The 27,656-nt window shown below is 47.4% G+C and overlaps 1 protein-coding gene across 12 annotated transcripts in view; it reads right to left on the reverse strand.

Moving 5' to 3' along the window:
* The window catches only part of BLTP1 (bridge-like lipid transfer protein family member 1), a 392,853-nt gene that overhangs the window by 155,547 nt on the left and 209,650 nt on the right, over window positions 1-27,656 (reverse strand). For 11 of the 12 annotated variants that reach the window (XM_075348975.1, XM_075348994.1, XM_075349061.1 and 8 more), the window contains exons 41-48: window positions 26,643-26,791; window positions 24,512-24,731; window positions 22,032-22,190; window positions 17,668-17,843; window positions 16,758-16,933; window positions 15,905-16,611; window positions 15,505-15,750; window positions 14,582-14,675 (exon numbers count right to left, since the gene is read on the reverse strand). In XM_075348975.1, the coding sequence (XP_075205090.1) occupies window positions 14,582-14,675; window positions 15,505-15,750; window positions 15,905-16,611; window positions 16,758-16,933; window positions 17,668-17,843; window positions 22,032-22,190; window positions 24,512-24,731; window positions 26,643-26,791 (1,927 nt within the window). The remainder of the gene's footprint in view (window positions 1-14,581; window positions 14,676-15,504; window positions 15,751-15,904; window positions 16,612-16,757; window positions 16,934-17,667; window positions 17,844-22,031; window positions 22,191-24,511; window positions 24,732-26,642; window positions 26,792-27,656) is intronic. The other variant, XM_075349025.1, reaches the window with a different exon arrangement.

A 27,656-nucleotide genomic window follows, 5' to 3' on the forward strand; every position in this document is an offset into this window, starting at 1 on the left:
GAAGAAAAGGAATTTACGGTAAATAAACAAAATTCCCTTCTTCTTTGTCGCTCCATTGGGAGACCCAGACAATTGGGACGTCCAAGAGCAGTCCCTGGGTGGGTAAAAGAATACCTCAATAAAAAGAGCCGACACGACTCCCTCTTACAGGTGGGCAACCGCCGCCTGAAGGACTCGCCTACCTAGACTGGCGTCTGCCGAAGCATAGGTATGCACCTGATAGTGTTTCGTGAAAGTGTGCAGACTAGACCACGTAGCTGCCTGACACACCTGCTGAGCCGTAGCCCGGTGCCGCAATGCCCAGGATGCACCCACGGCTCTGGTAGAATGGGCTTTCAGCCCTGAAGGAAGCGGAAGCCCGGAAGAATGGTAGGCTTCAAGAATCGGTTCCTTGATCCACCGAGCCAAGGTTGACTTGGAAGCCTGCGAACCCTTACGCTGGCCAGCGACAAGGACAAAGAGCGCATCTGAACGGCGCAGGGGCGCCGTGCGAGACACGTAGAACCGGAGTGCTCTCACTAGATCTAATGAGTGCAAATCTTTTTCACATTGGTGAATTGGATTAGGGCAAAATGAAGGTAAGGAAATATCCTGATTGAGATGAAAAGGAGATACCACCTTAGGGAGAAATTCCGGGACAGGACGCAGAACCACCTTATCCTGGTGAAAAACCAGGAAGGGGGCTTTGCATGACAGCGCTGCAAGCTCCGACACTCTTCGGAGTGATGTAACTGCCACTAGAAATGCCACCTTCTGCGAAAGACGTGATAAAGAGACATCCCGCAGCGGCTCGAAAGGTGGTTTCTGAAGAGCCGTTAGCACCCTGTTAAGGTCCCAGGGTTCCAGCGGGCGCTTGTAAGGTGGGACTATGTGGCAAACTCCCTGCAGGAACGTGCGGACCTGCGGAAGCCTGGCCAGACGCTTTTGAAAAAATACGGAGAGCGCCGATACTTGTCCCTTGAGAGAGCCGAGTGACAAACCCTTGTCCATTCCGGATTGAAGGAATGAAAGAAAAATGGGTAAGGCAAAAGGCCAGGGAGTAAAACCATTATCAGAGCACCAGGACAGGAAGATCCGCCAAGACCTGTAATAGATCTTGGCGGACGTTGGTTTCCTGGCCTGTCTCATAGTGGCAATGACATCCTGAGATAACCCTGAAGACGCTAGGAGCCAGGACTCAATGGCCACACAGTCAGGTTGAGGGCCGCAGAATTCAGATGGAAAAACGGCCCTTGTGACAGCAAGTCTGGGCGGTCTGGAAGCGCCCACGGTTGACCCACCGTGAGATGCCACAGATCCGGGTACCACGACCGCCTCGGCCAATCTGGAGCGACGAGAGTGGCGCGACGACAGTCGGACCTGATCTTGCGTAACACTCTGGGCAGCATCGCCAGAGGAGGAAATACATAAGGCAGTCGAAACTGCGACCAATCCTGAACTAATGCGTCCGCCGCCAGAGCTCTGTGATCTTGAGACCGTGCCATGAATGCCGGGACTTTGTTGTTGTGCCGTGACGCCATGAGATCGATGTCCGGCGTTCCCCAGCGGCGACAGATCTCTCGAAACACGTCTGGGTGAAGAGACCATTCCCCCGCGTCCATGCCCTGACGACTGAGAAAATCTGCTTCCCAGTTTTCTACGCCCGGGATGTGAACTGCGGAGATCGTGGAGGCTGTGGCTTCCACCCACTGCAGAATTCGCCTGACTTCCTGGAAGGCATGACGACTGCGCGTGCCGCCCTGGTGGTTGATGTATGCGACGGCAGTGGCGTTGTTCGACTGTATACGGATCTGTCTGCCCTCCAGCCACCGATGGAAAGCCAATAGGGCTAGATACACTGCCCTTATCTCCAGAACATTGATCTGAAGGGAAGACTCTATCGGAGTCCAGGTTCCCTGAGCCCTGTGGTGGAGGAAAACCGCTCCCCACCCTGACATGCTCGCGTCCGTGGTGACCACAGCCCAGGTTGGGGGCAGGAAGAATTTTCCCTGCGATAGAGAATTGGGAAGGAGCCACCACTGAAGAGACGTCTTGGTTGCAAGGGAAAGAGAGACGTTCCTGTCGAGGGAAGTCGACCTCCTGTCCCATTTGCGGAGAATGTCCCATTGGAGTGGCCGCAGATGGAATTGCGCGAAGGGCACTGCCTCCATCGCTGCCATCATCTTCCCCAGGAAGTGCATGAGGCGCCTCAAGGGGTGTGACTGACCCCGAAGAAGAGATTGCACCCCTGCCTGCAGAGAAAGCTGTTTGTCCAGCGGTAGCTTGACTACCGCTGACTGTGTATGAAACTCCATCCCGAGGTAAGTCAGTGATTGGGTCGGTGTCAACTTGGATTTTGGGAACTTGATGATCCACCCGAACTTCCTGGAGAGTCGCCAGAGCGACGGTAAGGCTGTGTTGACACGCCACCCGAGAAAATGCCCTGACTAGGAGATCGTCTAAGTAGGGAATCACCGAGTGGCCCTGAGAGTGTAGGACCGCCACAACGGATGCCATGACTTTGGTGAAAACCCGTGGGGCTGTCGCCAAGCCGAAAGGCAATGCCACGAACTGAAGGTGTTCGTCCCCGATGGCGAAACGCAAGAAGCGTTGATGTTCGGGTGCGATCGGCACATGGAGATAAGCATCCTTGATGTCGATCGATGCTAGGAAGTCTCCTTGTGACATCGATGCGATGACCGAGCGGAGAGATTCCATCTGAAACCGTCTGGTGCTCACATGTCTGTTGAGTAGCTTGAGGTCCAGAATGGGACGGAATGATCCGTCCTTCTTTGGCACCACGAACAAGTTGGAGTAAAAGCTGCGACCATGTTCCTGAGGGGGAACGGGGATCACAACTACTTCTGTCTTCAGAGCGTCCACTGCCTGAAAAAGTGCGTTGGCCCGAGCGGGGGGCGGAGAGGTTCTGAAGAAACGAGTCGGAGGACGAGAGCTGAACTCTATCCTGTAACCGTGAGACAGAATGTCTCTCACCCATCGGTCTTGAACATGTGGCCACCAGGCGTCGCAAAAGCGGGAGAGCCTGCCACCGACCGAGGATGCGGTTCGGGGATGCAGAGAGTCATGAGGAGGCCGCCTTGGAAGCAGTGCCTCCGGCGGCTTTTTGGGGGCGTGACTTAGACCGCCACGCATAGGAGTTCCTCTGGCCTTTCTCCGGCCTGTTGGACGAAGAGGATTGGGACTTGGCGGAGGGACGAAAGGACCGAAACCTCGATTGTATTTTCCGTTGCTGAGGTCTCTTCGGTTTGGACTGGGGTAAGGAGGAGTCCTTTCCCTTGGATTCCTTAATAATCTCATCCAATCGTTCGCCAAACAATCGGTCGCCAGAAAACGGCAAACCGGTTAAGAACCTCTTGGAAGCCGAGTCTGCCTTCCATTCGCGCAGCCACATGGCCCTGCGGACAGCCACAGAATTAGCGGATGCCACCGCTGTACGGCTAGCAGAGTCTAGGACTGCGTTCATGGCGTAGGAAGAAAAAGCCGACGCCTGAGAAGTCAAAGACGCAACCTGCGGAGCAGAATTACGTGTGACCGCATTAATCTCAGCCAGACAAGCTGAGATAGCTTGGAGTGCCCACACGGCTGCAAAAGCCGTGGGAAAAGACGCGCCCGTGGCTTCATAGATGGATTTCACCAGGAGCTCTATCTGCCTGTCAGTGGCATCTTTTAGCGATGAGCCATCTGCAACCGATACCACAGATCTAGCCGCCAATCTAGAGACTGGAGGATCCACCTTGGGACATTGAGCCCAACCCTTAACTACGTCAGAGGGGAAGGGGTAACGTGTGTCAGTAAGGCGTTTAGTAAAGCGCTTGTCCGGAGCCACTCTGGGCTTTTGGACAGCGTCTCTGAAGTTAGAGTGATCGAAAAACGCACTACGTGTACGTTTGGGGAACCTAAACTGGTGTTTCTCCTGCTGAGAAGCCGACTCCTCTATAGGTGGAGGCGGGGGAGATAAATCTAACACCTGGTTGATGGACGAGATAAGATCATTTACTAAGGCGTCCCCTTCAGGTGTATCAAGATTGAGGGCAACGTCAGGGTCAGAGCCCTGAGCTGCGACGTCCGCCTCGTCCTCCAGAGAGTCCTCAAGCTGGGAACCCGAGCAGCGTGAAGAAGTCGGGGAAGATTCCCAGCGAGCCCGCTTAGCCGGTCTAGGACTGTGGTCCGGGCCGGAGTCCTCCACGTGGGACCTAGGGCCCAACCTGGGAGCGCGCTGCGGCGCGGACCGAGAGGGGCCTGGAGGCGACGATCCAACAGGGCCCGGGGCCTGTGTAAGGACCGGTCTGGACTGCAAAGCTTCTAGCAGCTTGGCAGACCATTTGTCCATAGACTGAGCCATGGATTGTGAAAGTGACTCAGAGTTTCTCAGCAAAAACGGCAAACTCTGTCCCTGCCGCCTGGACAGGGGGAGCAGGGGGGTCTACCTGAGCCGAGGGGCCCACTAGTGACCGAGGCTCCGGCTGAGCAAGCGAAACAGGGATTGAGCATTGCTCACAGTGAGGGTAGGTGGAACCCGCAGGTAACATAGCCGCACAAGAGGTACAGGTCGCAAAAAAACCCTGTGTCTTAGTAGCTTTGCTCCTTGTGGACGACATGCTGTTGTCTCCTAGGAGAGTGATCACTGAGGGTATATGGGAAAGGGTATACAGCCCGGCCGAACAGAGTTATATATATAGAATACGTATCTATTCCGGCACCCTAGGGGGACCAGCACCGGGTGACCGGTGTGGCTTACCGACCGCTAAAAAGCGGAGTGTGTCCTCCAGATTCCCTGCCTTAGGTCTCCCAGAGCTCTTCCCTGATAATCCTCCACCGGCAGAATGCCAGAAAAATGGCTGCCGGAGCTCTCAGGGGAGGAGTGGAGCCGTGGGCGGCGCTAGGAAAGTGCGGGAATCTGGGGTCCCCACAGTGATCAGTGAGGGGGGAGGAAACATACAGGATGCTCCGGCCCTCACATCGGCAGTCCCGCCCTTACCCCTGACAGACAGGCCCGGGGGCGGGAGTTTTGCTACTAGGCCGCGATGAAGCCGGGGACTAAATTTAAGACCGCGGCCGACAAGCAGGCGCGGTCGGCGTGGAAGTCCGCCGGTCTTCACAAATCAGCGGCTGCTGCAGCGTCCGGGAAGAAGGCGCTCCATGCACAGTCCCCATGGGGACACAGAGTACCTTATAGATGCAGGGCCCGGTCCCTGAGGATGAATAGACTCCTGTCCGGCAGATTCCCACAGGGGCTGAGGAGGGAGCCCGGTCCCAGTAAATGGATGACCGGTCAGGATCCCACTTCTCCCAGAGCCGCTAAGGGATGGTGAAGGAAACGGCATGAGGCTCCGGCCTTTGTACCCGCAATGGGTACCTCAACCTTAACAGCACCGCCGACGTAGTGGGGTGAGAAGGGAACATGCCGGGGGCCCCGTGGGGGCCCTCTTTTCTTCCAACCGATATAACTAAAATGAGAATGCATGAGTGGATGTGTGCCTCCTTCCACACAAAGCATAAAACTGAGGAGCCCGTGATGCACGGGAGGGTGTATAGGCAGAGGGGAGGGGTTACACTTTTAAAGTGTAATACTTTGTGTGGCCTCCGGAGGCAGAAGCTATACACCCAATTGTCTGGGTCTCCCAATGGAGCGACAAAGAAAATTCAAATGGCGCTCCTTGCCTTCGGAGTCCTGCCGTGTGCCCAAACATTTGATTTCCACCACATATGGGGTATCAGCGTACTCAGGAGAAAATGCACAATACATTTTATGATGCATTTTTCCTGATACCCTTGTGAAAATACTAATTTTTATGGCTAAAGTAACATTTTTGTGTTAAAAAAGTAACATTTTCATTTTTTCGTCTACATTGCTTTGGTTGCTGTGAAGCTCCTAAAGGGTTAATAAACTTCTTGGACGTGGTTTTGAGCAGAGTGAGGGGTACAGATTTTAGAATGGGGTCACTTTTGGGTATTTTCTGTCGCCTAGGTTTCTCAAATCACTCCAAATGTGATGTGGTACCTAAAAAATTTTTTTTTGTACATTTTGTTGGAAAAGAAGGGAATTTTGTTTACTTACCGTAAATTCCTTTTCTTCTAGCTCCAATTGGGAGACCCAGACAGTGGGTGTATAGCTACTGCCTCTGGAGGCCGCACAAAGAACTACACTTAAAAGTGTAAGGCCCCTCCCCTTCTGGCTATACACCCTCCCGTAGGAGTACGGATTCCTCAGTTTTAGTACCAAAGCAAGAAGGAGGAAAGCCAATAACAGTTTCAAAAACAAATTCAATCCGATAACAAGATCGGAGAACTTAAGAAACAACATGAACAACATGTTCACCCGAAAAACGAAACCCTAAGAACAAATAGGGCGGGTGCTGGGTCTCCCAATTGGAGCTAGAAGAAAAGGAATTTACGGTAAGTAAACAAAATTCCCTTCTTCTTTTTCGCTCCTAATTGGGAGACCCAGACAGTGGGACGTCCAAAAGCAGTCCCTGGGTGGGTAAAAAGATACCACATGAACGGGCTGTCAGACAGCCTCTTCCTACAGGTGGGCCACCGCCGCCTGAAGGACCTGTCTACCTAGGCTGGCATCTGCCGAAGCGTAGGTATGCACTTGATAGTGTTTGGTAAACGTGTGCAGACTCGACCAGGTAGCCGCCTGGCACACTTGCTGAGCCGTAGCCTGATGCCGCAATGCCCAGGACGCACCCACGGCTCTGGTAGAATGGGCCTTCAGTCCAGATGGAATCGGAAGCCCAGCAGAACGGTATGTGTGAATAATTGGTTCCTTGATCCACCGCGCCAGGGTGGATTTGGAAGCTTGCGATCCCTTATGCTGCCCAGCGACTAGGACAAAGAGCGCATCAGAACGGCGTAGAGACGCCGTGCGAGAAATGTAAATCCTGAGTGCTCTCACCAGGTCCAACAGATGTAAACCCTTTTCAAATTGGTGAACTGGATGCGGACACAAAGATGGCAAAGTGATATCCTGATTGAGATGAAAGGAAGAAACCACCTTGGGAGAAAACTCTGGAATTGGACGCAGTACTACCTTGTCTTGGTGAAACACCAGGAAGGGAGATTTGCAAGATAACGCCGCTAGCTCGGACACTCTTCGAAGAGACGTGACCGCCACAAGAAAAACTACCTTTTGTGAAAGCCGAGAAAGGGGAACCTCTTTCAAAGGCTCGAAAGGCGGCTTCTGGAGAGCAATGAGAACCTTGTTCAGATCCCAGGGTTCCAATGGCCGTCTGTAAGGAGGAACGATATGACAAACTCCTTGGAGAAACGTGCGTACTTTAGAAAGCCGTGCCAAGCGCTTCTGAAAGAATACGGATAGCGCGGAGACTTGACCCTTAAGAGAGCTAAGCGACAAACCTTTTTCCAACCCAGACTGCAGGAAGGAAAGAAAAATTGGCAATGCAAATGGCCAGGGAGAAAACCCTTGAGCCAAGCACCACGCTAAGAATATCTTCCACGTCCTGTGATAGATCTTAGCTGAGGATGGTTTTCTAGCCTGTCTCATTGTGGCAACAACTTCATGAGATAAACCTGAGGCCGCTAGGATCCAGGACTCAATGGCCACACAGTCAGGTTCAGGGCCGCAGAATTCAGATGGAAAAACGGCCCTTGAGACAGCAAATCTGGACGGTCTGGTAGTGTCCACGGTTGGCCTACCGTGAGGTGCCACAGATCCGGGTACCACGACCTCCTTGGCCAGTCTGGAGCGACGAGAATGGCGCGGCGGCAGTCGGACCTGATTTTGCGGAGCACTCTGGGCAACAATGCCAGAGGTGGGAACACATACGGTAGCCGGAACTGCGACCAATCTTGAACTAAGGCGTCTGCCGCCAGAGCTCGGTGATCGTGAGACCGTGCCATGAAAACCGGGACTTTGTTGTTGTGCCGTGACGCCATCAGATCGACGTCCGGCATCCCCCAGCGGCGACAGATCTCCTGAAACACGTCCGGGTGAAGGGACCATTCCCCTGCGTCCATGCCCTGGCGACTGAGAAAGTCTGCTTCCCAGTTTTCTACGCCTGGGATGTGGACTGCGGATATGGTGGATGCCTTGTCTTCCACCCACGTCAGAATCCGCCGGACTTCCTGGAAGGCTTGCCGACTGCGTGTTCCCCCTTGGTGGTTGATGTATGCCACCGCTGTGGAGTTGTCCGACTGAATTCGGATCTGCTTGCCTTCCAGCCACTGTTGGAAGGCTCGCAGGGCAAGATAGATTGCTCTGATTTCCAGAACATTGATCTGCAGGGTGGACTCTTCCTGAGTCCACGTCCCCTGAGCCCTGTGGTGGAGAAACACCGCTCCCCACCCTGATAGGCTCGCATCCGTCGTGACCACTGCCCAGGACGGGGGAAGGAACGACTTTCCCTGTGACAATGAGGTGGGGAGAAGCCACCAACGCAGAGAGTCCTTGGCAGTCTGAGAGAGGGAGACAGTCCTGTCGAGGGACGTCGATTTCCCATCCCATTGGCGTAGAATGTCCCATTGTAGAGGGCGCAGATGAAACTGCGCGAACGGGACTGCCTCCATTGCTGCTACCATCTTTCCTAGGAAATGCATGAGGCGCCTCAGCGAGTGCGACTGGCTCTGAAGGAGAGATTGCACTCCAGTCCGTAGCGAGCACTGCTTGTCCAGTGGAAGCTTCACTATCGCTGAGAGAGTATGAAACTCCATGCCAAGATAAGTCAGAGATTGGGTCGGGGTTAGATGAGACTTTGGAAAGTTGATAATCCACCCGAAACTCTGGAGAGTGTCTAGTGCCACCTTCAGACTGTGTTGGCATGCCTCTTGAGAGGGTGCCTTTATAAGCAGGTCGTCTAGATACGGGATGACCGAGTGACCCTGCGAGTGCAGAACAGCTACTACTGCTGCCATGACTTTGGTGAAGACCCGGGGGGCTGTTGCCAGACCGAAAGGTAACGCTACGAACTGCAGGTGTTCGTCGTGTATGACGAAGCGTAGGAAACGCTGATGCTCTGGTGCAATCGGCACGTGGAGATACGCATCTTTGATATCTATTGATGCTAGAAAATCTCCTTGAGACATTGAGGCTATGACGGAGCGTAGGGATTCCATCCGGAACCTCCTGACTTTTACGTGTCTGTTGAGCAACTTTAGATCCAGGACGGGTCGATACGATCCGTCCTTTTTTGGGACCACAAACAGATTGGAGTAAAAACCGTGACCTTGTTCCTGAAGAGGGACGGAGGTCACCACTCCTTCCGCCTTTAGAGCGGCCACCGCCTGCAACAGAGCATCGGCTCGGTCTGGTGGTGGAGAAGTTCTGAAGAAACGAGTTGGCGGACGAGAACTGAACTCTATCCTGTACCCGTGAGACAGAATATCCCTCACCCAACGGTCTTTGACGCGTGACAGCCAAATGTCGCCAAAGTGGGAAAGCCTCCCACCGACCGCGGGTGTGGGAATCGGAGACCGCAAGTCAGGAGGACGCCGTCTTGGCAACGGTTCCTCCGGCTGTCCTTTTTGGGCGTGACTGAGACCTCCAAGAATCTGAGCGTCTCTGGTCTTTTTGAGTCTTTTTTGACGAGGCGAATTGGGACCTGCCCGGTCCTCGAAAGGACCGATAACCAGACTGACCCTTCCTCTGTTGGGGTTTGTTTTGTCTGTGTTGCGGTAAGGATGAGTCCTTACCCTTGGAGTGTTTGATGATTTCATCCAAACGCTCTCCAAACAATCGGTCACGAGAAAAAGGCAAATTGGTTAAGCACTTCTTGGAATGAGAATCTGCTTTCCAATGTCTCAACCACAGGGCCCTACGCAAAACAACGGAGTTGGCTGACGCCACTGCCGTGCGGCTTGTAGCGTCAAGAACAGCATTAATCGCGTACGACGCGAATGCCGCCATTTGCGAGGTCAATGGTGCTACCTGCGGGGCAAATGCACGTGTGACTGAGTCGACTTGCGCAAGCCCGGCTGAGATAGCTTGGAGTGCCCATACGGCCGCAAAAGAAGGCGCTAATGACGCTCCAATCGCTTCATAGATGGATTTCAGCCAGAGCTCCATCTGCCTGTCAGTGGCATCTTTAAGTGCCGCTCCATCTTCAACTGCAACCAAGGATCTAGCTGCAAGCCTGGAAATTGGAGGATCCACTTTTGGACACTGGGTCCAACCCTTGACCACCTCAGGGGGAAAAGGATAGCGTGTATCTTTAAGCCGTTTAGAAAAACGCCTTTCAGGATAAGCGTGGGGTTTCTGGATTGCGTCTCTAAAGTCAGCGTGGTCCAGAAAAGTGCTTAATGTACGCTTAGGGTATCTGAAATGGATTCTCTCGTGCTGCGAAGCTGACTCCTCTACAAGAGGAGCTGGTGGGGAAATATTTAACATCTTATTGATGTTAAATATAAGATCATTAACTATGGCGTCACCATCTGGTGTATCTAGATTGAGAGCGGTCCCAGGATCAGAATCCTGGTCAGTTACGTCCGCCTCATCACCCATAGATTCATCTCGCTGGGATCCTGACCATTGAGATGAATGTGAAGGCCCGTCATAGCGAGCCCGCTTAGGCTGCCCTGGGCCATCGTCCGAGTCAGAGTCTTCACCCTGAGGTGTATATGCCCGTCCCGGAGCTTGGAGGTAATTCAGCTGAGGGGGACCAGGGGGCAATGATTGCACAGTGTCCGTGGCCTGAAGTACAGGCCTAGCTCGCAATGTGTCAAGAATTTGTGACATAGTGAGAGACATTCTGTCAGCAAAAGCTGCAAACTCAGTTCCTGTCACTTGGACAGCATTCACAGGTGGTACACCCTGGGTCACGTCCAGCAGAGGCCCCGGCTGTGCAAGCGCCGCAGGGGCCGAGCACTGCACACAATGGGGGTCCGTAGAGCCTGCCGGTAGAAAAGTCCCACATGCGGTGCAGGAAGCATATAATGTCTGTGCCTTGGCACCCTTGCGTTTTACGGACGACATGCTGCTGGCTCTCTGCAATGTGAGAGAGTCTATAGCCAAAGGGCGACCAGCGCTATGTAATACCAAGTATTTGTAAAAACAAAATACTAAGAATACTACTGGCACAAGAGGGGGTGAGCCCTGAGGGCTGCTTACCGCCCGCTGAATAGCGGGTAAGAGGCGAAGAATTCCTTGTCTGGGTCTCCCCGGCTCCCCTCTGCAGCTCAGCATGTCAGCAGGAATGGCTGCCGGCGTCTGTGGAGAGGGGCGGTCCGTGGGAGTTCCCAAACAAAAGTGCGGGAAACAGTGTCCCCTCTGTGCCGATTGTGAGGGCTGGAGTATGTAAAAACGACTCCAGCCCTCGGCGCTGATGCACTGACCAGCGTCCCGCCCCTCTCCTGACTGGCAGGTCTGGGGGCGGGAACGAACGGAAGCAGGCCGCAAAAGCCGGGGACTCGAGTTATCAGCGCGGCCGCCGTAAAAGCGCGGGCCGCGCTGAAGTCCCCGGCGCACCACAAGTGCCAGCCGCGCCGCAGTCCCAGCGGCCGGCGCGACCGATTCCCAGAAGTGTGCCTGCTTCAGCGAAGCTGAATGAGGCCATGGCACAAGCGCCGCAGCGCTGATGTCCCCCGGCGCACTACAACACCCAGCATGCTGCGGTGTGAGCGCCAAATGCACGGGGACACAGAGTACCTTGAGGAAGCAGGGCCATGTCCCTGATGTACTCCGCTCCATCCAGCATCTTCTCCAGGGGCTGTAGATGGAGCACGGTCTCAGTGCCTGGAGACCAGTAAATCCCACTTCACCCAGAGCCCTGTAAAAAGGGATGGGGAAGGAATCAGCATGTGGGCTCCTGCCGCCGTACCCGCAATGGGTACCTCAACCTTACAAACACCTCCGACATACAGTGGGGTGAGAAGGGAGCATGCTGGGAGCCCTGTATGGGCCCTCTTTTCTTCCATCCGACATAGTCAGCAGCTGCTGCTGACTAAAAACAATGGAGCTATGCGTGCGTGTCTGACCTCCTGCGCACAAAGCTAAAACTGAGGAATCCGTACTCCTACGGGAGGGTGTATAGCCAGAAGGGGAGGGGCCTTACACTTTTAAGTGTAGTTCTTTGTGCGGCCTCCAGAGGCAGTAGCTATACACCCACTGTCTGGGTCTCCCAATTAGGAGCGAAAAAGAAATGAGAAATTGCTGATGAACTTTGAACCCTTCTAACTTCCTAACGGAAATTTTTTTTTTTTTCAAAAATTGCGCTGGTGTAAAGCAGACAAGTGGGAAATGTTATTTAGTAACTATTTTGTGTGACATATCTTTTAGATTTATGGGCATAAAATTTCAAATTTTGAAAATTGCTAAATTTTCAAAATTTTCGCCAAATTTCCGAAATTTTCACAAATAAACGCAAAACATATCGGCCTAAATTTACCACTGACATGAAGTACAATATGTCACGAAAAACAATCTCAGAATCGCCAGGATCCGTTGAAGTGTTCCAGAGTTATAACCTGTCAAAGTGACACTGGTCAAAATTGCAAAAAATGGCCGGGTCTTTAAGGTGAAAACAGGCTGGGGGGCTGAAGGGGTTGAGATTATTTTTTATATTTTTACAGCCCAATGATATACAATTCTTTGACTCACTCGAGGGTTAAAATTGCTCACTACATACCTAGATGAATCTGAAGAGGTGTAGTTTCCAGAATGGCTTTACCTGTGGGGGGTTTCTGATGTTTTGGCATGTCAGGGGTTTTTCAAATGTGTCATGGTGTCCACAATCTATTACAGCTAAAATGGCTCTCTAAAATTCAAATAGTGCTCTTTCCAAGCACACAAACAGTAGTTTTTCACCACACATGGGGTATCGGTGCACTCAAGAGAATTTATATTTTACATTTTTGTGGTAATTTTTTTTTATTTTCATTGCTCAACGTTTTAACATTCTGTGAGCACCTGTGGGTTCAAGGTGCTAACCACACATCTAGATAAATCCCTTGAGGGATCTAGTTTCCATAATGGGGAGACTTATCGAGAGTTTTCCATTATTTAGGCACATTAGGGGCAAACACGACATGGTAACCACAATCTATTCCATCCAACCTTTCACTCCAAAATTCAAATAGCGCTCCTTCCCTTTCTAGCCCTACTGTGCGCCCAAACAGTTTTCCACCGCATATGGGGTATCTCTGTACTCAGGAGAAAGTACAAAGCAAATTCTATGGTCTATTTTTGCCTGTTTCCCTTTTGAAACAAAAAAAAAATTAAGGCTAATATTTTTGTGGTAAAAAAATAAAATTTGTATTTCTTTCCTTCTACATTACTTTAATTCCTGTGACGCACCAAAGGCGTTAATAAAATTCTTGAAGTTAGTTATGAGCACTTTCAGGGGTGCACTTTTTAAAATGGTGCCATTTTGAGTATTTTTTTATCACATTGGCACTTCAAGTGTGATGTGGTCCCTAAAAAAAAAAAAAAAATAGGTTTTATAAAGTTTGGTGGAAAAATGAGAAATTGCTGATAAAGTTTTAATCCTTCTAACTTCCAAAGATTTTTTTTTTAGGTAATTATGTAAAGTAGACATGTGAAGCTCAGCTTCGACCACTGCTGTTAAGGACAGATATCAGCTATGTACGTCAACATCAGCAGATGTGTGTGGATAGAGCTCAGTTCCTGGGTCCTCTGTGTGGACAATAGAGTGGATGGACGGGTAAGGGGTTAAGGAAGTGTAAATAGTTTCTTGTAAACTTCCATTTGGCGGATCAAAGTGAAAGAACCAATGGTTATGGGATGTTTAAGACCCTTAAAGCTCCATTTTACCAACTGTGAAACTTTGTCTAGAATTACACTTAAAAATAATATGCACCTTAAAAAAAGAAGTGCCGACTACAATTTCAGGATATTCATCTGTACTCCTAAATGGAGCTAAAGAAACACATACAATAATATAGGTGTGATAATTGTGTCTATAGCCATCACACCCTATACGAATATCAGGTTCATGACACAAGGTCACGATTTAAGGAAATCACTTTCAACTGCTTAAAGGCGGTCAGCCATGTTGCCTTGTAGGGGGTATAGGCCAATAACAATCGTGCATTCAGTTTCCTTATAGTTTGAGGCTATGTGCTTAATTTAATTTGTTATTTTGGGCTGCAAGACCCCCATTTTATACATTATGCTGATAAACGAATTGCATGCCAATGAAGTGATCTGTATCAGGATGCTTTGCGTAAAAATAAAGAACAGACAATAAATACATCTTAGTAAATATGGCAAGTGTGAATTGTTGCTTTAACCAGTAGTTTTTATGATTTTTGGGTTCTAAGTGAAAGACCCAGCTCAATTATTTGTCACAGCTTATTATTCATCAGTACAAAAATGTATTATAAAACAATCAAAGGGAACGTTTCAGCACATTTTTACATATGGAAGTAGTGACTGTACAAGTGTTTTTCCCTAAAAAAATAAAGTTTTTTGTTTTTTTTTTTGTAGAGACCCGCTATGCCAGTCATGAGATATCTAGTTTAAAAGCCCCATGCAAATCAGGCTGGAAGTGCATTGGGGAGTGTCACTGACGAGCCCCAGTGCCTAGACCACCATTTCCATATATACATACAATTCCTATTAACATCATCATTACAAAGTCCATAAATAATAGACAAAGAAACTTACTGAATATTTGGTGTAATGCCTTCCAGAAGAACAATGTTTACACCGCCAATATGGGCTGTTGCACATGTTTCAGTCATTTTTTGATGCAGAACATCTAAACACATGAATACATGCAGATAAAAGGCATTAGTGACAGACTAATTGGAATAAAAAAATGTGACTGGAAAAAGACAAAATAAACACACACGAAAAAAAATAAAGAAATCTGCAGATGACTGCAAGAAAGTCTAAATATTAGTTTTACATTTTTCCTATTATAAAAACAAGAAATGAAACTGGCAACAAAAAAATAATGATGGAAAACCCATAAAAAGACCCTGTTCACTAATACACTATCGTTTGAAGTACAGGTAAAATATATCTTTGTACCGTGTTAGCCAGTAAAGATAAAAAAATTGTTTAAAAGAACTGAAGTCCTCAGTGGTTGATACCTTTTAATGGCTAACTGAAATGATGAAGCAGTTATGTGAAGCAGAACTATCACTATGGCAAGAGGGCAAACTGTTGTGGCCATAAATATTGCTGCAGTTCAGTGTGAAAGTTTTATTGTCCTCTGATTAGGATCTGGTCCAGGGAGCCTGAAGAAGAGACCTGAGTAGTCTTGAAAGCTTTCTATTATTACCATCTTTTCAGTTAGCCATTAAAAGGTATCAACCACTGAGGACTTCAGTTCTTTTAAACAATTTTTTATTGTTTGAAGTAGAAACTAAAACCAGGATGCACTGGCAGCTCAGTCGGGTGACGGGCACCAGTGGCACCCAACAGACAAAATTTATCTCTAATGGGGTACATAGGGTTTCTTAACGTATATTATTCATCAGGACTATTTTCTTCTGAGAAAATGGTTCCATGGAGCCACCTAAATAGATGTGAACATAGTCTAATTACAAATGAACACACACTGTAAGCATTCAGAACAATACCTTTCATTTTTTCCTTTAAGGTAAAGCTCCCATGAATCCTCTTGAGCTCAGATTCCATTGTCAGACCCCCAATGTCAGCTTCTAGGTGAGTGCGATTAACCATACCAATTCCGAACACAATCAAGGTAACGTGTTGTGGTTCGGCTGCAACCACGCTGCGTTTTCTTTGACTTCTATTCAAGCTGTTACTGTCCTGCTCATTCTCAAACACCACTTTGCATGTGGGCTCAGATGGACTCCTCCCTCCTGGAGATTAGTCGAAAAGAATGAAATGAAAACCCAAGTGACACTACACAATATATAACTCACCTCCATGTAGGTCAAGTCTTGTACAAATTAATGCAGTGTTTGAAATACACAAATGTAATCCAGCAAACAATTTGCATTTCTGCTTTCTTACCTGCAGGGCCAAGTGGCTCCGAGGACTTTTCCAAAAATCCAGTAGGGTCAGAGATTAGAGAGTAAAAATTTAGCAATTTGTACATATTTTGCCAGCACTCGGCTGACGGCTCGCTTTGTTCAGACACAGTTATAGAGTCAGAGTCATCCATATGAATTGCCATATGATCTACTGCATCTTTTGAGCCTTTTCGGGACACCTTGGAGGTTCTTCTCTCTGACCTTCCCAAAGGGTTTTTGTTCCTAGACTCCTTTTTGTTGGCATCATTATTAGCTCTTTTGTTCTTTAAATTATTTACTCTGGCGCCACCATTTAAACTGCCCCGAGAGCTACGGCTAAAATCAGAGGAGCGAAAGTCTCTGTGTTTTCTCGTCTTGAATGTAGGTGTGGGCGAGGCTGAGCCGGCTGTATATCTGCTTAGTTTGATATCAGTCTGTGTGGCTTTGATATCGTCAATCATGGTACTGAACTGATGTATTAGCCGTACCAAAGCCATGTCTACATGTTGACTGATGGACTGGCAGGAGATGGTAAAGTTGCAGTGAAAGGTATTGTAGTATCTCTTGCTAAGATCATGGAAGGAGAGGGCACTGGTGGAATTCTGGGGTGTGCACATAGACTTCTCCATGATCACTGCATTGATGCTGAACGTTTCTAGCATTAAAGCTGGCTTGAATTCAAGAGGAGGTAGGTTTATGGCTCCTTGTCTACAATAATACATAAATAAGAAGAAAAAGAAATAATCTAACATGAAAGAATATCTCATCAGATCATACTGATCATCAAACGCATAGTGCAAAAACCATGTCTCTGTGTCAGATTTGAAGACAATGACATTAATGAAGAAACAAACCTTCTGGCTCTTTTACTTCTTCTTTCTTTTGATGTATCAGAATCTACTATGTCAGCTCTAAGACAGTCAAGTGTGCCAGAGAAGGACAAGTGTTCCCCAAAATACATCCTATAGCTGAGAGGTACAACATCTTGTGACTGGATGCCTGTATGACTGAGCAGAGGCTTGAACACCACCTAAAAAGAGAAGACGCATCAGAGAATTGCATTTGTAAAAGAAAATGCATTTGAAGAGATTTTACCAAAAAGGATGGGTTAACATGTTGTTAAACCTGAAGTTTGACCTTTTGCATGCCATTTTGTATAAGTTTATTTCCGCTGGCATTTAAAGTTATATTGTAAGATCTATGGTAAAAAAAAATAGTGCATAAGATAAGCTAATGTCATCTACATGCTGCATTTTGATAAAAACACAAAATTAAATAAAATTCAAAACTAAAATTTTGATTATTACAGCTTTGACCTACAATGCAAAAATATGTCCCTATTCTGCTACCACCAGCGTGCAAGCAGCATCATGCCTTAAGAAAAAGTGGATGAGTAAGGGCTCATTCGTATATGTTCTGTGTTTTTGACTGATATAACAAGTACCAATTACTGTCTATAAATCGGTTTACATGCCCGACTGACGACAAAAAAAACCCAATCTAAAACATGTCCGTTCTTGGTCTGAATTGCAGATCAATCTAGCCACTGCAAGTCAATGGATCCATGATAAAAAACATGGATGCTGTCTGTTGCTGTACTGTTTAGCAATAAGGAGAAGATTGGAATTTTGTATTTGTTTATTTTTTTTAACATGCAAGTACAACAGATGCTACAATTCTACAGTTTGGTAAAATGAACGAAAAAAGACAGAAGTTATACATTCAACTCAACAATGTAGTAAATTAATATTTTTTCTATTTAACCTGAGCATCTGCAAGCTGGACTGCTGGAAATCCTTGGTTGCCCTCTTCGATTCCCGCTATGTCTTCTTGGCTACTGCTGTGTTGGGAATGGGTCCCATCCAATGTGTTCTGCTCACTCGACAGGACAGTATTGAAGTCAGACGCCGATGGGATAGTCGGCAGGTTGTGTGTGGTTCCTAAAATGTCACATTACATTTGCTTTAGGATTACCAATACAGAGGAAAAATGGATTTCTCAAAGTCATTCTTTAGCTAACAATGTGTATGTACTTTCTCAAAGGGCGACAAGCCACAGAAACAAACGTATTCTAACCTTTGTGAGCTTAAACGTCAATAGATTGGGATAATGAGGTCTCAAGAAACATTTTGGGACATCGTATGTAGTTTAATACAACACCTTTTTCTTTAAATACACCAATGTCCAAAAGTAACTATAAAGATTTTATTTAAAGAGATCTCAACATAGTAAATTTACCGTATTTTTCGGACCATAAGACGCACTTTTTTCCCCCAAATGTTGGGGGAAAGTTGGGGGTGCGTCTTATGGTCTGACTATAGGGCTGCGGCTGGGAATGAGGGTGCTGCGGGTCATCGGGGGCACGAGCAGGCAGCAGCAGCGCCTGCTCGTGACCACGTGTGCCCGCTCATTACATATGCACGCCCATCCTCCCGCCCATCTCTCAGCGCTGAAGCCGGCACTGACAGGTGGGCGGAAGGATGAGCGGGGATGCGCGCATAGTAAAGAGCCGGCATGATCACCCCTGGCAATTACAGCCTGGAGTGATCATGTGCGGCTGTATTCACTGCCCCCCGCGCGTCATTACCATCGCGGGGTGCAGTGAATCAGTACACTCACCCGTCCCCGTGTGTGGAGCCGCCCCCCTGCTGCACACAATGTCTTCCTGTCTGTGCCGGTCAGCTGATCTGTGCTGGTCAGCTGATCGGCACAGACATGAAGACATCGCGTGCTGCAGGGGAACGGCTCCACACACACAGGTCAGCGTGCCAGAGAGGAAGATGTGATCGGTGCTGCAGGGAGTGAGGAAAAGGTGAGTATAAACGTTTATTTTTTTCTCTGTGCTATAGGATACAGGCCATATACCAGGATGGTATATGAGCACGATGGGGGCATATAGCAGGATGGGGGGGCATGTGATGGGGGGGCATGTGAACAGGCTGGATGGGGGGGGCATGTGAACAGGCTGGATGGGGGGGCATGTGAACAGGCTGGATGGGGGGGGCATGTGAACAGGCTGGATGGGGGGGGCATGTGAACAGGCTGGATGGGGGGGCATGTGAACAGGCTGGATGGGGGGGCATGTGAACAGGCTGGATGGGGGGGCATGTGAACAGGCTGGATGGGGGGGCATGTGAACAGGCTGGATGGGGGGGCATGTGAACAGGCTGGATGGGGGGGGCATGTGAACAGGCTGGATGGGGGGGGCATGTGAACAGGCTGGATGGGGGGGCATGTGAACAGGCTGGATGGGGGGCATGTGAACAGGCTGGATGGGGGGGCATGTGAACAGGCTGGATGGGGGGGCATGTGAACAGGCTGGATGGGGGGGCATGTGAACAGGCTGGATGGGGGGGCATGTGAACAGGCTGGATGGGGGGGGCATGTGAACAGGCTGGATGGGGGGGTATGTGAACAGGTTGGATGGGGGGGGTATGTGAACAGGCTGGATGGGGGGGTATGTGAACAGGCTGGATGGGGGGGTATGTGAACAGGCTGGATGGGGGGGGGTATGTGAACAGGCTGGATGGGGGGGTATGTGAACAGGCTGGATGGGGGGGGTATGTGAACAGGCTGGATGGGGGGGTATGTGAACAGGCTGGATGGGGGGGGTATGTGAACAGGCTGGATGGGGGGGGTATGTGAACAGGCTGGATGGGGGGGGGGTATGTGAACAGGCTGGATGGGGGGGGGTATGTGAACAGGCTGGATGGGGGGGTATGTGAACAGGCTGGATGGGGGGGGTATGTGAACAGGCTGGATGGGGGGGTATGTGAACAGGCTGGATGGGGGGGTATGTGAACAGGCTGGATGGGGGGGGTATGTGAACAGGTTGGATGGGGGGGGGTATGTGAACAGGCTGGATGGGGGGGGGTATGTGAACAGGCTGGATGGGGGGAGTATGTGAACAGGCTGGATGGGGGGGTATGTGAACAGGCTGGATGGGGGGGTATGTGAACAGGCTGGATGGGGGGGGTATGTGAACAGGCTGGATGGGGAGGTATGTGAACAGGATGGATGGGGGTTTATAGCAGGATCATATACAAGGCAGGAGGATCATTACCAGGATGGGGTACCTTAGTAGAGAATTTGGGGACATTACCCCCATAACAGTGTCAGCAGCAGATCCTCGCCCTATAACAGTGTGTCATGACCACATTTTTTGCTTAAAGTTTTATTTTCCCATTTTCCTCCTCTAAAACCAGGGTGCGTCTTATAGTCCGGTGCGTCTTATAGTCCGAAAAATACGGTAACTCCCAAAGTAATGGCATAAAAAGGTGTTTTAGTGCTGAGTACATCCTCACGCTTTTTGTACAAATTTATTTAGCTGTTTTAGAGAAATCCATAGATGAATTGTATGCTAATGAGATGTAAGTGCAGTGGATGGGCCCTGCTGCCACTCTCCCTGATCTGCACCTGCTGCCTGCCTCCTGACTATAGATCACTTATGTCTCAGTGATCTGACAGATGCAGTTGACAGAAAAGTGAGAGAGTCAGGAGAGCCAACCCCACTGCACTTACATCTCATTATCATACAAATTAATCTATGAATTTCTCTAAAACAGTAAAATGGATTTGTACAAGGTAAGGATTTACTCAGCATTAAAGCGCCGTAATATCTATGCCATTGCTTTGGGGTATAAAAACCTGATGATAGGTTCTTTATATAAAGGTTTTTAACCCTAGAATAAACTTTTGGCAGCAGCTTAGTTTGTCAAATACTGCCTGTGTGTAATATACATATCGTTAAGATTCAGCTCTGCTAGCCTGTTCGAGCAGTCATCACATGATAGCACATATGCGATTTGTATACTTGCAGTCACATGCTGACTAAAGTCTCATCAGTTGCTTTTTAATGTTCTACTATATGTTTGTATTCAGCAAAATGTCCTGTGTGCCAAAAGTTTGAACTGGAATGGAAAACACCTTTAAAGGAGTTGTCCACAGATGAAATCCATGGGATGATTCATCAATATAAAAGACACCATCATCCCAACTGATCACCTGAAATGCACTCTTGCAGCAACTGGACCTAAACAGCAGGAGACAAAGCGCAATGCTCATCAACAGCCACTAGGCAATGTGCTGAGTTCACACCTAACTTTATAGTTAAAGGTACGGCTGGTGCAGATTTTAGCTGATTGGTTTTGGTGCCGGAAATCAGAAACCCACTATCTCATACTAATAACCTATCATATGGATATATTATCAAAAATTCAGTCCTGGACAAATCCTTTAAAGGGAATATGTCAGGTCTTTGCCATGTAAGTTGCAAAACAGCACACTGCAAGGGTTAATACAGAAAATTCAGGGATGCCTGTCTTGTCATAGTCAGATCTGTTGTTTATTTGCTATATTTGTTTAAGCAGCAGAACACCAGCAGTACTTATCATTGTTCGGAGTACAATGTCACGTGCACGGCAGTCTGACATGCCTCTTCCAATGAGTGACACCTCACTGTCAATGTACAATCTGTATTGACAGCCTGTTGTGGGCGGGGGAAGCTCTCTCAATTCTGCTACTTGACTAAAGCTAACATTTCTGATTGTGTTATAATGGCTGCATCCAATAATCTAAGTGATACATCTTTGGCCTACATTAAGTTGCTCTCAGATGAGGTAGCAAAAACCTGCTGACAGATTCTCTTTAACTCTAATAGTTACAATGTTGTCAACCAAATGGCTAGACCTCTGTCTTAATACAATTGTAGAAGCAAAGTGCTTCAATTCATTGTACAATTAATGGGTGTGGAGAATGAGTATACTGAAATGTTGAATACAAAGACAAAAGGGAAGAAACACATAAATGGATTTAATGTATGATGATGCATGACAATGCTCACAGAAAACATTAACACAATTTACTGAAAACTACATAGCATCAGGAATTGTTCCCCTAGTGTTGCCTCTTCTCTACGTGTATCTCCATCAACAGCTATTATTTCTGATATCACACTACTTATTATGTGTGATTGCACTAATTTGCTATTATATTTATTGTAATGCCATTTGTCAGTGACTTGCTTCACATTACCAGTTTTATGTGAATGGTTTGTCCCACTTTTACAGTTCTTATAAGTGGACAATCTCGGTCTAAGCAATGCTCCAAAAGACCCTCAGCGTCAATACCTGTTGGAAGGCTGTTGTGTCCAGGCTTGATCAGGGGTGACTCGTGTACCACACTGCCTCTATTACCCACTGCATTTGACATCCAGTTATAGAAGCTCACAGAGGATGGTTCAGACAATAAAGGATGTTCTGATAACATTTCTGTGGCCACAGGATTCCCTGTATCAATGAATCAGGAGAGGTTTCAGACAATTCTTATGTCCAAGAATGAAAATAGAAGACATGGTTATCCAAGGAGTAATATGGTGTTTGAAATTAGTACTTTTTTGTAAACTACTGATTGTGTGAATTGTATGTAGGTGGACAAAATCAAGGGAATCAAGAAAAAAGAACATTTGTTTTCAATCCTTCCTACAGAAGGCTAGTTGTGTAAATCATCCAGAGTGCTACAAAAAGGGAATATTGCATTACAGCTGCTGATGTCTGGAATACTGGATTTTAATATTATAGCTGGTGAAAATCGTTTCGAAGGACCTGGTCCAATGGTAACATCAATAACCTGTGGTTGCTGGACATGAGAACCAGCTCTCACCTCTTGGAATCCGTGGTTCTTCTTTTGAATAGTCGGCCTGTAACACCATCATGCCAGTCACACCGCAAAAATGATGTCACACAGGGACAACTATTCAAAGGGAAAGCAGCCGATGCCAGGAGGTGGCTCTTAGGGATCATGTCCAGCGATCACTGATTATATACATATCAAATGGACCGGGTACTGCAAATTGATTCACACCAACTCTACTGGTAATAGGAAGCACAATTTTGAATAAAGTATATATCTCAGGATCGCGTGTCATTGACTGCAGCTAACAAGATCTTTCATTCATGATTTTGTATATACAACAGTCAGACAATACTGACTATCTACTAGACTATGAAGGAATGCTCTTGTGTGGACACACAAAAATACAAACAGTGCATGCGACATACTGTTGAAGAGAAAAGACTGATGAACTATGGAAATATGTATCAGACACACAATAATGCAAGAAAACTTGGAATATTAAAACAAACCCTTCAAAGTAGCTGAGATTGAACGGCCACAAATCATTACCTTTCCTCATTGAGCTAAAATAACACACAAAACCTGTTAAAATGTATGAACATTATGTATATCAGATGCATAGTCAGATTCTTGTTACTGCTCAGAGAACAGAGGCGCGTCTAAGGAAGGCAAAGAATTGAGTATCAATATGTAACTGGTAACCGGCAGGATTAGAGCGGCTTCCTAGACTGGACATTTATTACCTGTCCACCTATCTGCAGAACAAGGGTCCAGTGTTCTCTAGTTCTCCTCTGCATGACTACAGTAGAGGCAGAGTGAATGGAGCAGTGGTCTCTTGCAGCAAAGTGTCACTTCAATGGCTTTGGGGATGATTAAAGTTCATAAAGGGTGTAAAAAGCTGCATTGCTCATGTTTGGGTGCCAGTTAGTTCTTGTGCAATGAGGAGGAATACCGGACATGGGACCAGTGACCAGACTCTAATCATCTATCATGTAGATGCTTATATTAACATAGTAGAAAGGAGGTAAAAATCAAGCAGGAGCATATACAGGTGCATCTCAATAAATTAGAAGATCAAAACATTAATTTATTTCCATTATTTTGCATTTAATTTGGAAATTTTGGAGGAAGAGTGGAGAGGCCACAATCCAAGCTGCTTGAGGTCTAGTGTGAAGTCTTCACAATCAGTGATGGTTTGGGGAGCTATGTCATCTGCTGGTGTAGGTCCACTGTATTTTATCACGACCAAAGTCAGTGCAGCCGTCTACAAGGAAATATTAGAGCACTTCATGCTTACCTCTGCTGACAAGCTTTTTGTAGATGTAAATTTCATTTCCAAGCAGGACTTAGACCCTGCCCACACTGCCAAAAGTAACAATACCTGGATTAATAGCCACAGTGTCAGTGCTTAATTGGCCAGCAAATTTGCCTGACCCAAACCCCATGGAGAATTTATGGGCTATTATCAAGAGGAAGATGAGAGACACTAGACCCAGCAATGCAGGCAAGCTGAAGGTTGCTATCAAAGCAACCTGGGCTTCCATAACACCTCAGCAAGTACAGGCTGATCGCCTCCATGCCACGCCACAGTGATGTAGTAATTCATATAAAAGGAGCCCTGACCAAGTATTGAGTGCATTTACTGTATAGACTTTTTTTTAAGTAGACCAACATTTCTGAGCTTACAATCATTTTTTCAGTTGGTCTTATATAATATTCTAATTTTTTGGGATAATGACTTTTAGGTTTCATTGGCTATAAGCCATAATCATCAACATTAACAGAAATAAACACTTGAAATAGATAACGGTTTGTAATGACTCTGTATAATATATGTGTTTTCCTTTTTGTATTGAGTTACTGAAATAAATTAACTTTTGGGGGCTATTCTAATTTATTGAGATGCACTTCTATATTTTGTAGACCCAGAGATGGAGTCATGATATTAATTTAAAACCACTAAAACAATCAATACCTGTCCTCGTGAGTGAGCTGCTTTTAACAGCAGCCGCATTTCTCTGTGGCGTTCCATCCAGGAGATTGTGCAGGCTAGGGAAACTCCCTGTCAAGTAGCTGAGAAGACTTTCTTTCCTTGGGCTTTCTTTCACAGGCATTCCAGATCTACTGACGTGGGCAGGAGAATCATTAGCCGTGTCTCCGCTAGTGTAGCTCAAAGAATGATATGGGTGGATTCCCTAGAAAACAGAAAAAAAAATAATAAAAACAACTCCCGTAATTTGCATAAGATGAGAGTTTGACAAAATATTTAGCGGCACGAGCAGAGATAACTCAATGCCTGGAGATGATAATATTCCTGAAAGCAATGCAGAAGATCGGTGCTCATGTAATCCCCAGTGACAAGCAGAAGAGCGGTGGAAGTTCATGGAAACTGGGCGACTATTAGCACAATCCCCCCAGATATATAAAAATGTATATGTTATTTATTATATCAATCCAACCATACAAATGGTTTCAGGCCGAGATTGTCACACGCTTATAACATCAAATCACATAGGGAAACTCCAGCAGACACATGAAATCCTTGCAGTGACTCCCGAACCGAGCACACATTATAACAGTGGTCTTCTATTCCACTTAAGGTCATCTCTAATTATATACAACAAATAAGGATCTGCCATACTGAAGCTGAAATATAGTGTCTATAAGCATTAGATCTAGTAACGTAACTGATAATAGCGCGTCCCGGCATCACATAGCATGAAGTCGTCCGATGACTTATATCAGAAATTACACCTAAAAGGATCATTCCAAATTTCAAGCAGGTTGCTGAGAAAAAATATTTTTAGACTGAAGTATAGGACAAGCTGCAGATAAAACATGCCCAAAGTCTTGAATTGAGCTCAAACAAATGGGAGAGGAAGAAAATCAGCTGCCAAACACCTTATCAACGTAGACAGCAGGAGCCTGCTGAGCTCAGTGATTGGCTGCAGCGGTCATTTAATGTAGTTTTGACATCACTGCAATGACTTTAAGCAGCAGCACAGAGGCACTGCTGGTGAGGTAGGTCAGGCTGACTTTCTTACAGCTCCCATACACATTAGATGGCAGTTGACCGAGTGATGCTTTGGCCAATCGTTCGTCTGATAGTAATCTTAGCTTTCTCTCTCATACACAGGAGCGTGCATTCAGCCGAGTGTTCTGTAATGGAATACCACTGACTTACATCTCGGGCAGCAGCTTATCTCCATCCAAGAGATCAAGCAATTTGACAATCAATTAGCAAGCCTTTCATACATGTAAGGCTGGGTTCACACATAGCGACAGCGACGTCGCTGTTACGTCACCATTTTCTGTGACGTAACAGCGACCTAGTAAGTCGCTGTTATGATCGCTGCTTAGCTGTCAAACACAGCGACGCAGCAGCGATCATAACGTCGCTACATGTGCAGAGGGCAGGAAGCTGCACACACTGCTTAGCGCTGGCTCCCTGCTCTCCTAGCTACAGTACACATCGGGTTAATTAACCCGATGTGTACTGCAGCTACATGTGCAGAGAGCAGGAGCCGGCACTGGCAGCGTGAGAGCGGCGGAGGCTGGTAACGAAGGTAAATATCGGGTAACCACCTTGGTTACCCGATGTTTACCCTGGTTACAGCTTACCGCAGCTGCCAGATGCCGGCTCCTACTCTCTGCTCGCTTCATTTCGTCGCTCTCTCGCTGTCACACACAGCGATCTGTGCGTCACAGCGGGAGAGCGACGACCAAAAAACTAACCAGGGCTGTGTGTAACGAGCAGCGATCTCACAGCAGGGGCCAGATCGCTGCTCAGTGTCACACACAGCGAGATCGCTAATGAGGTCACTGTTGCGTCACCAAAACCGTGACGTAGCAGCGATTTCGGTAGCGATCTCGCTATGTGTGAAGCACCCCTTAGGGTGTAGGCCGAACCCTCCGGTATCAGTGTGTGCGGCCAGCATCAGTCTAACGTGTATGGGGGCGGGATGTAGTTTTACATCGAGAATGCTGTTGGTATAAAAAAAAAAAATGTAATGCTGGAAGACCTGTTTACGCACAGATGATGTAATCCAATAATTCCAGATTCATATACAACAAGGCAATGTATTCTAAAAACAAAGACAACTTACTTTAATCTTCAAAGCTGAGTCACTATGAGCATGGGACTTCGATAACTTCCTCATAATTTCAGCTCCGGTGACAGGACCGGAAGAAACGCCGGCAGGAGGAGGACGTGTATTGGTCCCTTCGAGAAGCATGGTGTGTTCACTGATGGTGGCTGAAATACAACATCAAACACAAATTGTATAAGACAGACTATAAATGAGGTGGACAAGTTAGACATCTCAACAAGTGTATTCTTATGATCCCTCCCAAGCTTTTGTCAGGCTAGTTTCACATCACGTTTCAGCCTCCTTTGCTGATGCACTTTGGACTCAACTTGCCTCATTGTACTCAATAGCGCCATCCAGTTCTGGCGGCGGCTGAAGATAGCTCCTAAAGCCTGCTTTACACCTTACGATATCACATACGATATCGTATGCAATCGTACCCGCCCCCATCATATGTGCGGCACGTTCAATTTGTTGACCATGTCGCACAAACGATTATTTGCCGTCACACGTACTTACCCTTCCATACGACCTCGATGTGGGCGGCGAACATCCACTTCCTGGAGGGACGTTCGGCGTCACAACGACGTCACGCAGCAGCCGGCCAATAGAAACGGAGGGGCGGAGATGAGCGGGACGTAAACATCCCGCCCACCTCCTTCCTTCCGCATTTCCGGCGGGAGCCGCGGGACGCAGGTAAGGAGATGTTCATCGTTCCCGGGGTGTCACACACTGCGATGTGTGCTGCCTCGGGAACATTGAACCAGGGCTGTGGAGTCGGAGTCGTGGAGTCGGAGTCTGAGTCGGAGCTCATTTTGGTGGAGTCGGAGTCGGTATAAAATGCACCGACTCCGACTCCTAAAATATTTATAATAAATTGGGGACAGTAGTGCAATGCAGAATGTACTGAATATTTTACTAAATAATAACATTTAGTATAATGCTTATATTTAAGTGAAAAACGTATTGTAGTACAATGTGAACATTAGACATTTAATTATTTTTATGATACAATCAATCAAGATATTTAGA

Source organism: Anomaloglossus baeobatrachus, chromosome 1 (assembly GCF_048569485.1).
Source record: "Anomaloglossus baeobatrachus isolate aAnoBae1 chromosome 1, aAnoBae1.hap1, whole genome shotgun sequence".
NCBI classification, from domain to species: domain Eukaryota; kingdom Metazoa; phylum Chordata; class Amphibia; order Anura; family Aromobatidae; genus Anomaloglossus; species Anomaloglossus baeobatrachus.